General features: G+C 37.1%; 1 protein-coding gene across 1 annotated transcript; it reads left to right on the top strand.

The window, feature by feature from the left end:
- Positions 1 to 3,543: 3,543 nt before the first annotated feature.
- On the top strand, positions 3,544 to 12,377 carry LOC128514049 (uncharacterized). Its single transcript, XM_053487694.1, has 7 exons — positions 3,544 to 3,564; positions 3,674 to 3,706; positions 3,827 to 3,988; positions 8,643 to 8,789; positions 9,781 to 9,948; positions 10,314 to 10,481; positions 12,253 to 12,377. The coding sequence occupies exons 1-7, from the start codon at positions 3,544 to 3,546 to the stop codon at positions 12,322 to 12,324; spliced, it is 771 nt and encodes a 256-aa protein (XP_053343669.1). The 3' UTR covers positions 12,325 to 12,377.
- The last annotated feature ends 2,687 nt before the right edge of the window (positions 12,378 to 15,064 follow it).

Below are 15,064 nucleotides of genomic sequence, written 5' to 3'. Positions count from 1 at the left end.
ATTGATGATTTTAGATGTATCCTCATCAAACTGGTGCCACAGCTTGTGCTGCTTTGCTGGAGGCCAATTGATATGTGGGACTACTCTGCTTGGACCCGGAGTGTTTGGCACTTGGAGGTTTAGGCGTCGATTCTGTGCGCTGTGCTGTAATCTCCTGTACCAGGCATTTCATCCGGCCCTGATGGATTTTTATAGGTCCATCCTATTAGTGTGCTCACTCCCTACCTCTCGGGCACCCCGGGGGTATTTCTCCGTGTAGCTTATTTGGGTATTTCCTTACAGAAGTTGCAGGTTGGGCTTCTACCGCTTCCTGCCCCAGGTGCCGTCTTTCCGTGCTGTCACCGACTCTCCAGTCGTCACCAAACTATACTCGGTTGTTACCCGCCTATTCCTGGGAGTCACTGGACAAGCCAGTTAAACAGTACTTAGATACTTCTCTGGATGCGCTGGGAAACTTCATCTGTCTTTTTTGACAGAAAAGTTGAAGAAAATTATCCAAATAAAAATTAGCTAACAATTGCTCAACAGACACTCAAGACTTTGGAGGTGTTAGGGGAGGTGTTATATAATCCTACAAGTGGATTATAAGAAAATAAACTATTCACACACCGGCATCTCGTGTGGTAAGAGAAAATTATTTTCTAAATTTGTTTCGAAATAGTAATTATGGTGGATACGTGCTGCTCAGTAAAATGTAGCTCTTTGTTTATTTATTTTTTTATTATACATTTTTGTATTGTTTAAATTCTGCACTTTGTTTTTAAGTGAAAAAAACTAATGCTATGAAAAACAGGTTACATTTAATTAATACATTTAATTGTTCAGTTAGGTTGTGAAGTTATTGACTTAAGAATCATGAGACCACTCGTGTCTAGTGTCACTTCTCAGCCAAGGGAGACAATTTTGCCTAAGAACTCAACAAGAATGGTTCAAAAACATCCTTTAAGAGCAATTTCTCGTGTGGTCAATCCTCAACAGGCAGGTGAACAGAAATCAAACAAACAACAACAACAAAAAAACAAATTCTGATGAACACCAACCATTGATTATGCAAGAATGGGCTTCCATCAATCAGGATGTGGCTCAGAAGTTGATTGACAGCTTGCCAGGGTGAATTGCAGAAGTCTTGAAAAAGAAGGATCAACACAGCAAATATTGACTTTGCATAATCTTGATGTAATTGTCAATAAAAGCCTTTGACACTTATGAAATGTTTGTAACTATACTTCAGTATACCAGAGTAACATCTGACACAAATATCTAAAAACACTGAGACAACATTTTTAATTAATTAATTATTTATTTATTTCTAACAAACTTTCTTTATAGTCCTTGCTTTGTGCGCTGGGACACAGTCATGTCGGAATAGAAAAGGGCCTTTCTTAAACTGTTGCCACAAAGTTAATAAAAAGCATAGCATTGTCCAAGATACACATGTCACATACACAGTCATACACAGTTAGATATGCAGTGAAATGTTTATATGACCGCAAGTGACCTCAAAAAATAAAGAAATATATATGAATAAAAAGAAATACAATAGAAATTAAATTTAACAAGGATAAAAATAAAATATTCTGTACAAATAAGGACATTATGTACAATATAGCAAAATATATTTTTTTTAAATAGAAATTTTGTGTAAAATATAGAAATTTAGTGTGTTTAAGAAAAAGGAAGTAAACATGACTGGGGTTGTGCAAATATGCATAAAAAGTGTCTTTTTAAAGTGTCTTGTGCAATGATCCAGAATGAAAATATAAATATGTAAGTGTAAGAGTGCATGAAGGTGTCCAAAAGTGATTTCATTGGGAAAAAGGGGCCTAATTGAAAAATCTTGAATTCAATAATTAACAGGTTTGGCCAAAAACTTTTATCCCTAGAGAGAGAAATCCCTAGAGCTCTATGTTATAGTGACATCTAGTGGTCAAACCACGTCATGTTTTTAACACTTTTTTTAACATCTAAAACAAATCTCAAGTAAACGAGCTGTGTTTTAGCTTCAAATAGAGAATTGTACTAAAATGATAAAAAGTATTTAAATTATAAATTTTGAACAGATATTAAACAAACCATTAAAATCCTATATATATATATAATCAGGACGGATTTATTAATATTAACTCAATTAAGGTTAAATTTAGTTGATAAACCGGACAGTAATTAAATAAACCCAGTAAATGAACGTGTTAAAGGAGCGGCATTAGTTCATCATCATGGTCTCTGTGCGTCATGGACGAGGGTCAGGGTCACGTGAGCGCGCGGGCTTTTTTTTATGACGTCATTGACGTCAAAGTGACCGTTGAAGCCGCAGAGCAGAAAAATCACAGTGTTTCCTAAAACAAACACCTGGTTATTATTCATTTACAGCCGGGCTGGTCGGGTTTCGGCGCTGCAGTGATGAACTTGTTCCTGAAGTTAGTTATTGACGGGTTGGAGTTTATGCCGCGCCCCCTGCTGTACGCGGCCGGAGCTGCAGTCACCGCGGCGGGACTTTATTATATACGGAGGAGCCGCGGAGACGGAGAGACAGGACCTGAGCACACAGTCACCACTGAAGGTCTCTCTCTCGCTGTTATAAGCATATATCATCTAATACTGTTATATACTGTAAATAATATACACACAGAAAAAGGGAAAAAAAATCACTTGTAATAAGAAAAGAAAAACTTGTATCAATACTTTAATACTAATTTTATTGCTATATGTTATATATTGATATATATGATATATTATATTAATCTAATATGCATCATATTATATATATATATATATATATATATATATATATATATATATATATATATATATATATTATTATTTATTTATTTATTTATTTATTTTTTAATTATTATTACTTTTATTTTAATGTATTGATGTTGTTCACAGATGTTTCCTCACTGGATCCGAGCTCGGTGTTGGATGTGTATAGAGTCAGAGTTACTGCACACACTGACAGCACCGCCCCTGAGGTACTCCCCAAACCACAATCACACACTTACACATATATCCAGTGATCACAAAAAATGTCAACAATTAAACAAAAAAAAGCATTAAAAAAAAGATGTTTACATGATCTAAAATTGAAATAGAAATAAGCATATTTAAATTATGCACACGACTTATCCGGTCAACACAGGCAGGAACAAGGTTTAAACCTCCTGGCCCTCAAGGTGCGCGACAACAGTACTAACCACTAAGTCACTATATCAACCCCACAGCATCTGCTATTTCCAAGTGCTAACCAGGCTCTACAGTTTAGTTTAGTCAACTATTAAAATATAAAAATCGACAAAACTAATATACTGCAATAGCTGACTCACCTTAAAAAGTATATTATAGTTGAAAAACGTAAAAAAATATATAACAGTTGACTAAACTAAAGGAAATAGCAGGTGCTGTAGGGGTGACATGGTGGTTTAGTGTCATCCTGCACCTCGAGTTTAGACACAATGCTCATATGTCTGTAAAAATATCAAACATTCACCTGTTCAGACGACAGGCTTTAATACTTCATAGGGAGGAAATGAGAAAACCTTACGCATGAAGTTTCCTCAGAATTTGGTGATGAACTCTGATTGTTCCTCTATCATACACTGTATTACAGATGATAAGTAGATTTAAACATAAGTACTGAAGTTTAAACCGCTTGTGTTCTATGTTTGTGTTACAGCTGTGTGATTCAGAGGCTGTCATGACCCGGAAGGTACGTTTTCTTTGATGTTGCTGGTGGTGCGTGTGTGTGTGTGTGTGCCCTTATATTCTTTGTGTGACAAGTGATGTGTCTAGTGTTTAAAAGTGTCTGTGTGTACAAAAATACATAAAGGTGTCTCAGAATGAATCTGAGAAGGAGGATTGGGATCCGGTGGAGTCCATTGTTCAGATGTTGAGTGAGATGTTTAAGTCCCAGGAGAACACACTGCAAGGCTCCGTGGAGGAACAAGAGAAAGAGCTTTCTGAAACACACCCCGAGTCTGATGAAATGAGGGTAAGTAAAGTAACTAAGTATTGCTGCGCACAGGCAACTGATGCCACGTGCATGAGGCGTATAGCACAGGGCTAATTTGCAGCCCCAGTCAATAGCGGCCAGTCAATATGGGGCGCTGTGGCGCCGCCCCCTTAAAGTTAGGCAGAGAAGAATGCTTTTTTAACATGTAATTATTTAACATAATAATTATTTATTTTTATAATGAAATAAATCCATTTAGTCACAATATTTCGCTGTATTTCTTAATATAATTTATTTACAATAAAAAAAAAAGCTAAACTGTATTACATTCATTTGTGTTTGTGTACACGGGGCGCTGGACAAACGAGTGTCTATGTAGGCACGTTAATTTTTGAAAAGCATGTGATTTGGGTCTGAACTCAAATTGGATTTTTTAAAATCATCCTTGGGGAGGAGCACTGTGCGCCCTGAACCCTCCCACTTTTGTTCTTAGTGAATCAATATTGTTTTGAAATATTTGGGCTCATGTGATTGGACCATTCTCAACGAGTCTAATTAATGCTCAGCGGATTGTTAGTTAATGTATTAAATAGTGATTGATGTGAAAGCAGCTAAATATGAGAGAAAATTCTGTAATTTCTTTGTTAAAAAACCCCTTCACAAGGCGATCGGATGAAAAAAGTTGAAGAGTTGGACCAGATCTTCTAATTAAGCAGCAGTCAAGTGATCGCGCCCGAGATTACACTCTCTGCTTTTCCAGCACTTTTTATGGCTATTTACAGGCGATTATTAAAAGTTTAATTTAAATTTAGTTTGCGCCCCAAAAATATTTTTTGCACCAACCGCCACTGGCCCCCGTCCCATGTTAGGCTTTTACATCGAAACAAAACAAACATCAGAGAAAAGAATATATATTAAAAACAAAACAAAAGAAACACTGACACAACCACGGACATGCACAACTCCATACCAAGGCACAAATACAAAGTCTATGACATCCAGGACACAGTGAGAAAACACAAACTTTGCCAGTGTGAATCCAGAGATCCAACCCAAGCTGCTCAATGCTCACATTGCTGTTGCGGTTTTAGCCATTGTTTCAGCTTTGTGGAGAACTCACCGAGTGCTGTTTGTGATTTCATTTCTAATGGTAATGTGTTCCATAATTGTGAACCTATCATTACATTACCCAGTTTCATTAAGGTGCTAGTGTAGAAACAGGACACACTGCACCTGCGGGGGATTACATGAGGTTAAAAATGTTGTCTTGTCATTACAGGATCAACTGGACCAACTGAAGTCTAATAGAATAACAATTACGGCACACATAGGCATTGTACACATACAGATTGCTGTAGCAAATACTAGTTTACTAAAGAGCACAGTCGATTATTGTAGTAAATACTACAGTTTACTATGGTGTGTGGTCAGTTACTGTACTAAATACTACTGTATACTACAGTGTTTATTCAGTTACTATAGTAAATTCTATAGTTTACTATGACATATAGTAAATTACTACAAAAAATACTACAGTATATATTTAATTACTATTAGATTCTAAAGTTTACTACATTATGGTGTTAGTTATTATAGTAAATACTACAGTGTGTATTCAGTTACTATGGTAAATACTAACAGTTTACTATGACATGTAGTTAATTACTATATTGAATACTACAATACTACAGTTTATTATGACAGTAGATCATAATAGTGTAAGTAACACAATAATTACTGTAGTAAAAACTACAGTTTACTATGGCATACAGTCAATTACTATAGTACATACTACAGTGTTTATTCAATTATTATTGTTAATACTACAGTACTGTATGTATTTAATTACTAAAAAATACAGTTTACTACATTATGTAGTTAATTACTATAGTAAATACTACACTGTGTATTTAGTTACTATGGTAAATACTACAGATTTTTACGATATAGTCAACTGCTATATTAAACAATACAGTGTGTATTCAATTACTATAGTATATATTACAGTTTACTAAGGTGTGTAGTCAATTACTATAGTATATATTACGATCTACTAGGGTGTGTAGTCAATTACTATAGTATATATTACGGTCTACTAAGGTGTGTAGTCAATTACTATAGTATATATTACGGTCTACTTAGGTGTGTAGTCAATTACTATAGTATATTTTACGGTTTACTAAGGTGTGTAGTCAATTACTATAGTATATATCACGGTTCACTAAGGTGAGTAGTCAATTACTATAGTATATATTACGGTTTACTAAGGTGTGTAGTCAATTTCTATAGTATATATTACAGTTTACTAAGGTGTGTAGTCAATTACTATAGTATATATTACGATCTACTAGGGTGTGTAGTCAATTACTATAGTATATATTACGGTCTACTAAGGTGTGTAGTCAATTTCTATAGTATATATTACAGTTTACTAAGGTGTGTGGTCAATTACTATAGTATATTTTACGGTTTACTAAGGTGTGTAGTCAATTACTATAGTATATATCACGGTTCACTAAGGTGTGTAGTCAATTACTATAGTATATATTACGGTTTACTAAGGTGTGTAGTCAATTTCTATAGTATATACAGTATTACAGTTTACTAAGGTGTGTAGTCAATTACTATAGTATATATCACAGTTTACTAAGGTGTGTAGTCAATTTCTATAGTATATATTACAGTTTACTAAGGTGTGTAGTCAATTACTATAGTATATATCACAGTTTACTAAGGTGTTTATTCAATTACTATAGTATATATCACAGTTTACTAAGGTGTGTAGTCAATTTCTATAGGATATATTACAGTTTACTAAGGTGTGTAGTCAATTACTGTAGTATACAGTATATTACAGTTTACTAAGGTGTGTAGTCAATTACTATAGTATATATTACAGTTTACTAAGGTGTGTAGTCAATTACTATAGTATATATTACAGTTTACTAAGGTGTGTAGTCAATTTCTATAGTATATATTACAGTTTACTAAGGTGTGTATTCAATTACCATAGTATATATTACAGTTTACTAAGGTGTGTAGTCAATTACCGTTGTATATATTACAGTTTACTAAGGTGTGTAGTCAATTACTATAGTATATATTACAGTTTACTAAGGTGTGTAGTCAATTACTATAGTATATATTACAGTTTACTAAGGTGTGTAGTCAATTACTGTTGTATATATTACAGTTTACTAAGGTGTGTAGTCAATTACTATAGTATATATTACAGTTTACTAAGGTGTGTATTCAATTACTATAGTATATATTACAGTTTACTAAGGTGTGTAGTCAATTACTGTTGTATATATTACAGTTTACTAAGGTGTGTAGTCAATTTCTCTAGTATATATTACAGTTTACTAAGGTGTGTAGTCAATTACTATAGTATATATTACAGTTTACTAAGGTGTGTAGTCAATTACTATAGTATATATTACAGTTTACTAAGGTGTGTAGTCAATTACTGTTGTATATATTACAGTTTACTAAGGTGTGTAGTCAATAACTGTTGTATATATTACAGTTTACTAAGGTGTGTAGTCAATTTCTATAGTATATATTACAGTTTACTAAGGTGTGTAGTCAATTACTGTAGTATATATTACAGTTTACTAAGGTGTGTATTCAATTACTGTAGTATATATTACAGTTTACTAAGGTGTGTAGTCAATTACCGTTGTATATATTACAGTTTACTAAGGTGTGTAGTCAATTACCGTTGTATATATTACAGTTTACTAAGGTGTGTAGTCAATTACCGTTGTATATATTACAGTTTACTAAGGTGTGTAGTCAATTACTATAGTATATATTACAGTTTACTAAGGTGTGTAGTCAATTACCATTGTATATATTACAGTTTACTAAGGTGTGTAGTCAATTACCATTGTATATATTACAGTTTACTAAGGTGTGTAGTCAATTACTATAGTATATATTACAGTTTACTAAGGTGTGTAGTCAATTACTATAGTATATATTACAGTTTACTAAGGTGTGTATTCAATTACTATAGTATATATTACAGTTTACTAAGGTGTGTAGTCAATTACTGTTGTATATATTACAGTTTACTAAAGTGTGTAGTCAATTACTGTTGTATATATTACAGTTTACTAAGGTGTGTAGTCAATTTCTATAGTATATATTACAGTTTACTAAGGTGTGTAGTCAATTACTATAGTATATATTACAGTTTACTAAGGTGTGTAGTCAATTACTATAGTATATATTACAGTTTACTAAGGTGTGTAGTCAATTACTGTTGTATATATTACAGTTTACTAAGGTGTGTAGTCAATTACTATAGTATATATTACAGTTTACTAAGGTGTGTAGTCAATTACTATAGTATATATTACAGTTTACTAAGGTGTGTAGTCAATTACTATAGTAAATACTACAGTGTGTCACTTACTGTAGTAAAAACTGCAGTTTACTACGGTATATAGTCAATTAATTTAGTAAATACTACAGTATAGTGTGTAGTCAATTACTATAGTAAATACTACATTGTGTCTTTGTCTTAAATGCTTCTTGTGTTTTACTGTATGTGTGTTTGTGTGTCCTTAAATTCTTTGTGTGGAGCTTCTTTCCACAAAACATTTCAGTATGTTCTGAGAAATGATGTGTCAAGTGTTCAAAGTGTCGGTATGTGTGCACAAAAATAATTCAAGGTGTCTCTCAGGCAGAAGACTGGGAAGTGATAGAGTCCATTGTTCTGCAGTTGAGTGAGATTTTTGAACCACTGTCCCAGGAGAACACACTGCGAGGCTCAGTAGAGGAGCAGGAGGAAGTGCTTTCTGAGACCCACACAGAGTCTGATGACATGAGGGTGAGTCTGATATCAGTACATTAAGCAGTTATATTGTTGTGTTAGTGTTAGAAACACGCTGTAACTGTGACAGTGATTGCACAAACACACTGAGAACTAATTATTAAATTTGTACAATGTCGTAGTTTAATAATTAACTATATGCTATAGTGAACTTTAATATTTAGTTCTACGGTGTAATTAAACTGCAGTTTATTATGGCATGTAATCAATTATTATAGTAAATACTACAGTTTAATAAAGTGTTTAGTCAATTTCTACAGTAAATACTACTACTAGTTGACTGTGGTATGTGACTTACTATAGTAAATGCTTCACTTTACTATGGCATGTAGTTAGTTACTTTAGTAAATACTCTAATATAGTCTGTAGTCAATTAGTACAGTAAATACTACAGTTTACTATGGTGTGTGGTCAATTACCGTAGTAATGTCACATGTAGTTAATTACTATAATAAAACTATGGCATGTCAGTTACTATAGTAAATGCTATACGATGGTACATAGTCAAATACTATAGTAAAAACTACAATTTAATATAGTGTGTAGTCAATTACTACAGTAAATATTACAATTTGCTATCGCACGCCAGGTCAATTAATTTAGCAAATAGTACAGTTTACTACAGAGTGTATTTATTTACCTTAGTAAGCCTAGTGTAGTAAATATTTACTAGTAAATACTAAAGTTTACTACTGTGCATATTGTTACTATAGTACAGTAAATACTACAATTTACTACGGCATAAAGTCAATTTCTATATTAAACACTACAGTAGAGACTTTCAGTACCCAAACGGTACGCTTTCTTCGATGTTGTTGTGAAGCTTGATTGTTTAGTGTGTGTGTATGTGTGTGTGTGTGTGTGTGTGTGTGTGTGTGTGTCCTCACAGTTTTTGTGTGAACCTTTTTTCCACAAAACATTTTAGTTTCTTCTGAGAAGTGATGTGACAAGTACTCAAGAGTCTGTATGTGTAAAAAAATACTTAAAGGCATCTGAGGCTGAATCTGAGAAGGAAGATTGGGATACGATGGAGGTGATTGTTCAGCTGGAGAGTGAGATGTTTGAGCCGCCGTCCCAGGAGAACACACTGCAGGGCTCGGTGAAGCAGGAGAAGGAAGAGCTCTCTGAGACACACACCGAGTCTGAGGATATGTGGGTGAGTCTGATAATCATTACATTAAGCAGTTTCATTGGGCTGCTAGTGTAGAAACAGGACACACTGTAACTGCAGGATCGCATCAGGTAGTGAGTTTTGTCCTGCCATTTTAGCATCATTACACTCAGACCCGGGATCTAAACAAAAAAACAGGTATTTGGTGCAAAATCGATGAATGGGTAATATCACACATTCTAAAGTCTAACACAATTCCAATAACGCTACAGCTTACTGTGGTTTGCAATTAAAGTGTGTGTGTCCATATATTTTTGTGTGGAGCTTTTTTCCACAAAACGTTCCAGTGTGTTCTGACAAGTGGTTTGTTAAGTACTCAAGAGTCTGTATGTGTACAAAATTACTTGAAGGTGTCTCAGACTGAATCGGAGAAGGAAGATTGGGATACGATGGAGTCCATTGTTCACCTGGAGAGTGAGATGTTTGAGCCGCCGTCCCAGGAGAACACACTGCAGGGCTCAGTGAAGCAGGAGGAGGACGAGCTCTCTGAGACACCCACCGAGTCTGATGACATGAGGGTGAGTCTGATAATCATTGTATTAAGAGGTTTCTTTTAAGGTGCTAGAGTAGAAACAGGACACACTGCAACTGCGGGATTGCATGAGTATTTAATAGTATTTTTCTTTGGGGCGGGGGGGGTCTTTACAAATCTTTCCCCACTTTTACAGTAAATTGTAAGAACAAGAAACTGAGATCTTGCACTAGTGATTGTCTTTTAAAACCACTATATCTATTGTCCAGATATTAATATTAAAAATATCACCCAAAAGGGAGTGCAGTTATGCTGGTTATTGGCACAGCGGCGAGGCAGCCAGAGTGCTAACGGCATCACAGTCGTACTATCAACCAGCACAACTGCATGTGTGATATCATTTTTATATAACAGTTCAACAAACACAATTTATTATCGACAGATTATGATTTGTTTGTTCATTTAACCAGTTATCTTGCTCTGCCAACACATATCCTTCCACGACTGTCAGAATTAACTAACTGCGACAGGTGAAGCTGGCGACCAGCAGTTAGCAAGCGACAGTTAGTGTAATTATCAGGGGTGAAAGTAGTTTTAAATTCTTACTGGTAGTATGAAGCCAAAAGGTGAGGAGAATAAACTATAAGGGCACTGGTGGCTCAGTGGTAGGTGTTTCGCCTGCCATGCGGAAGGCCTGGGTTTGATTCCCAGCCAGTGCCCAAACCCACCAGCTACTGGATGCAGTGCCGGTCCCAAGCCCGGATAAAATGTCAGGAAGGGCATCCGGCGTAAAACCTGTGCCAAGTTGTAGTGCGGACTGGGTATTCCGCTGTGGCGACGCCTTGCTGGGACAACAACATTTTGCTTTAGAATATCAGCTCCATTAACTTCCAGATTCTGGGGTTGAATCCCAAATAGTGTTACATGGAAAGCTAGTGCACTATGTAGGGTGTACAATCCCTTGTCCAAGTAGTGCCTTTGAGTATGAAATACAAAGGGATTTGGGATTGTGTTAGACGCTAGTTAGCTTTCTAGCTTGGTTTAGGCTTAAATAAAACAACATGAATGCAATTCGGAATGAATTCGAAGGTTTTTGTTTTTTTTCAATTTTCTCCCTAATTTAGTCGTGGCCAATTCCTCCTCGTCACTAGGGGGCTCCCACATTAAGGCTACTACTACCACTTAGTCGGGAGGGCGAAGACTATCTGTGTTTCCTCCGAACCGCGTGACGTCAGCCGACCGCATCTTTTCGAACTGCTTGCTTACGCACCGTTAGGGGCGGAGTAACACATTTAGAGGAAAGCGCTAGCCGCTCCTTCCACGTGTGCGAGCTCACAGACGCCCCTGATTGGCTGAGAGCCGTGATTAATGTGGGAGCGCAAGTACCTCTCATCCCTCCCCCCTGAGAGAGCTCGGCCAATCAGCTCTCTCTAGACCTCCGGCTGTGAGAGGAAAACAATGACTTTGAAGTTATTAGGCAGACAAAATGTTTAAAATGGAATTCATTATTAAATTTTTTTTCTTGTTGAAAGTGCTTCTGTGACTGGCTGTGAATGTGGGTTTTGGCAGGCAGCTGTTCTCTCTTCAGTACTGCAGACCGTACAGACCTAATCTCACCCACGCTGCAACCGACAGCTAGTGTAATTAACAATTGTTAGAAGACCTGGGATGCCGAGTGATAAACAATCCAGTGCATCTATTACCACTTCTTGAATGCCTCTCGTCCAATCCGATTGCTCGGTCGGAACTAATTGTCATATAGTTACTTTTTGATACTGAATGTGTCTCCTGTAGAAATTCATATGTTGTTCTTTTAGGACTCTTGGGTGAGGATAGATTTGAGAAGACGATGGAGAACAATAATGAACTGGAGAAGATCTTCTACCTGATGTCCAACATTTTCACACTGCTAGAGGAGCTCTCTCTGAGCCAGGTTACTTGTAAAGAGCTACTGTAATGAGCGTTCTTGTTTAGTCATCTTCATGTGCCAGTACTGAAAAGTGTCTTTACGTACAAAAATCATTTAAGGTGTCTCTGGTTGCAGCTAAAACAGCACATGGCACGGGACATGCTCAAGGCCGCCAAGTACTCTGCTGAAGAGCAGGAGAGATTTTTTAATCGGGACAGACACTCATAGGGTAAGCTTCTTTTCATGAAAGCACACATCTTGTTATAAACATTGTGTGTTCTGTTTATTCTTATTAATATTGTAAAATATTTTAGTCTTTTCTTATGAGTGATGTGCGAGTCCTCCTCTGTGTGTGCAGAAGTAAATAAGATCAATAAGATTTGGTTGTTAAACTTCCAGGCTTTTTAGGCTAAACTTACCAAGGATTGCCACCAATGCTGACCTGGTGACTGAGCAGACTGACCTCAGAGCTGAAGTGAACAGCCTGCAAGCCTTATTGCATGATCAGGAGGAAGAGCTCACTGAGAACACGGGGAAGCTAAATAAGATGACCTCATGAGAATTTAAGGGCTTGAGCCACAAGATAAATCAGGGAAGAAGGGGCACTGGGAAATCAGAACCCTTTTAGTAGCTCTCGTTTGCCATAATTGGTTGTTGGCTTTGCTTTCTAAGGCTTGTTTGGTCTCAGGGTCACGGACTATTCCAGGATCTCCGGATGATAGGGCGAGCACTTTACCACTTCCTCTTCTATGCCACTTTCCCCTTTACTATATAAGGCTCTGTCACCTAACCCCTTAGGGTGGTGGTGGGGAGAGGTTGGACCTCCAAAGATTTTAACTGGGCTACACCCAGATGTGTTTGTGGGTGAATGCAAGTGTTTATCACAACTTCTTTCAGCAACATTTGGATCCTGCCCCTTGAGCATTTCTCATTTGGCCCACAATTTTCATGCAAGACAATTTATCTTTTACACCGCAAAACAGGGAAAGCAGTTCCATGAAGCTAACGATATTGAAATTGTGACAGCAGGCCTACAGTCAGCGCCTCTTACCATGTGACAGCTCCTCACTTGACCAAGAAAAGAGAGCTCAATGCGCATTCAGCACCTTAGCCAGCTCCCATGCATGCTTGAGAATGGTGCACTGTGAATTGCCATGGCTGGCAGTAAATTATCACCTACCATCCTGGTGTCACCCACTCTCTATAAAAGGACCTCTGCAGTCCAGTCCAGTGGGTAATATGGTCTGGGTGCAAGGCCCATAGATCTGCTTCTTTTGTTCTGTCTTGGAGTGTTTCAGAGACTCCCTGAAAAAAAGCAAGCTACCAAGGAGAAGTTTTTCGTGAATGCTTAACTTGCCACCTTGGAATCCTCTTCTTCAACCACGGCCAGCCTGGCCCATCAATCAACCTCAACCACCCATTTTTGCCACCATAGGCCCAGAGATTGCAGCTAACCTTGCAGCCCTTGCACTAACTCACCTAATTTGACTAACTTGCTTTCCCCACCAACTGATACTCCTCACTCCCTTTTCCCCACACCTTGTATAAATCAAGTGCACTAGACTCTTCATGCTGTTGTCTTCGTGTCTGGTTTCTGGCCGACCCCATCGCAATCCATTACAAAATAATGAAATGGCCAGCCTAGACTATACTGTTCTCTAATTCTCTCTAGAACAGTGGTGTAACCGCAGCTAATATTTATTATATGTAATATATGTTTCCGAAAAAAGTATTTTTCAATAAATTGTTCTCTGCTGTGCAAAAGCTTCAAGCCAGCCTTCATTTCATTATATTTTCCTTCCAAAGCACCAGATTTTCTTGTGTTTCTTTAATTTAGTCTTGAGGAATAGTTCTCGAGGATTCCTAAAGGACCCTTTTGACCCATTTAATTTATGCATGATTTTGGTTATTGTGTTCAGTCCAGTCTCTATGCCTGAGCAGTTTCAGAATCATTTTATTTGCACCATTTACGCATAAAAGACATCTAACTTAAGCAGTGCACCAGTGAAAAACAGGTGTAGATGATACCAGATTTGTATATAGGCGATACTGAATTCTAAATGGTTGGAAGAGACTGCAACCTATATACATACATATGCATGTTATATATTGGTCAACTAACTGTTATCTCTTCTATTCATCTGCTCTCTCCTCCTCTCTCTCTCTCTTCTACTCTCCCTGTCTCTCTGTCGAGCTATACATGTCGCTCCTGAGCTGCCAGTGGTCCAGACCCCCCTCTGCCCTCTGGACCTGCCTGACTCGTCCAGGTATCACGCTTCTGGTTGGAGATCTCCTCGCATGGATGCCCTGTGTGGTCTGCTTGGGATGTGTGTGGTGACTGGGGACGGTTCCACTTTTTCCACAAAGTTGGGTCAGGCCTCAGCTGATGCTGACAGCTGTTCTCTGAGGACTTGTAACTGCAGTCACTCGATAGTTCAGGACTGGAGTTTTCTGCAGTCTAGCTGAGCCTCCAATAATGAACTCTATATTAACTTAAACACTTCCAGCCTCCTAATACACACACTGTTATCCGTTACCACCCAGATGAGGATGGGTTCCCTGTTGAGTCTGGTTCCTCTCAAGGTTTCTTCCTCTTGCCATCTCAGGGAGTTTTTCCTTGCCACTGTCGCCGTCGTCCTCGCTTGCTCATCAGGGACAATCTTATAATTTTCATTCATACACATTCACATTTTATAGAAACTTAAATAATTCTTTTGATG

Source organism: Clarias gariepinus, chromosome 2 (assembly GCF_024256425.1).
Source record: "Clarias gariepinus isolate MV-2021 ecotype Netherlands chromosome 2, CGAR_prim_01v2, whole genome shotgun sequence".
Classification (NCBI taxonomy): domain Eukaryota; kingdom Metazoa; phylum Chordata; class Actinopteri; order Siluriformes; family Clariidae; genus Clarias; species Clarias gariepinus.
This window is presented reverse-complemented; position numbering and strand designations above follow the sequence as displayed.

What these genes read in the sequence shown, in the direction of transcription:
- LOC128514049 (XM_053487694.1), top strand. Translation starts at nt 3,544, where the DNA reads ATGAAGTTTCCTCAGAATTTG. An exon ending in AGGCTGTCATGACCCGGAAG is followed by an intron (nt 3,707 to 3,826) that starts GTACGTTTTCTT and finishes AAATACATAAAG; the next exon opens with GTGTCTCAGAATGAATCTGA. An exon ending in CAGAGTCTGATGACATGAGG is followed by an intron (nt 8,790 to 9,780) that starts GTGAGTCTGATA and finishes AAATACTTAAAG; the next exon opens with GCATCTGAGGCTGAATCTGA.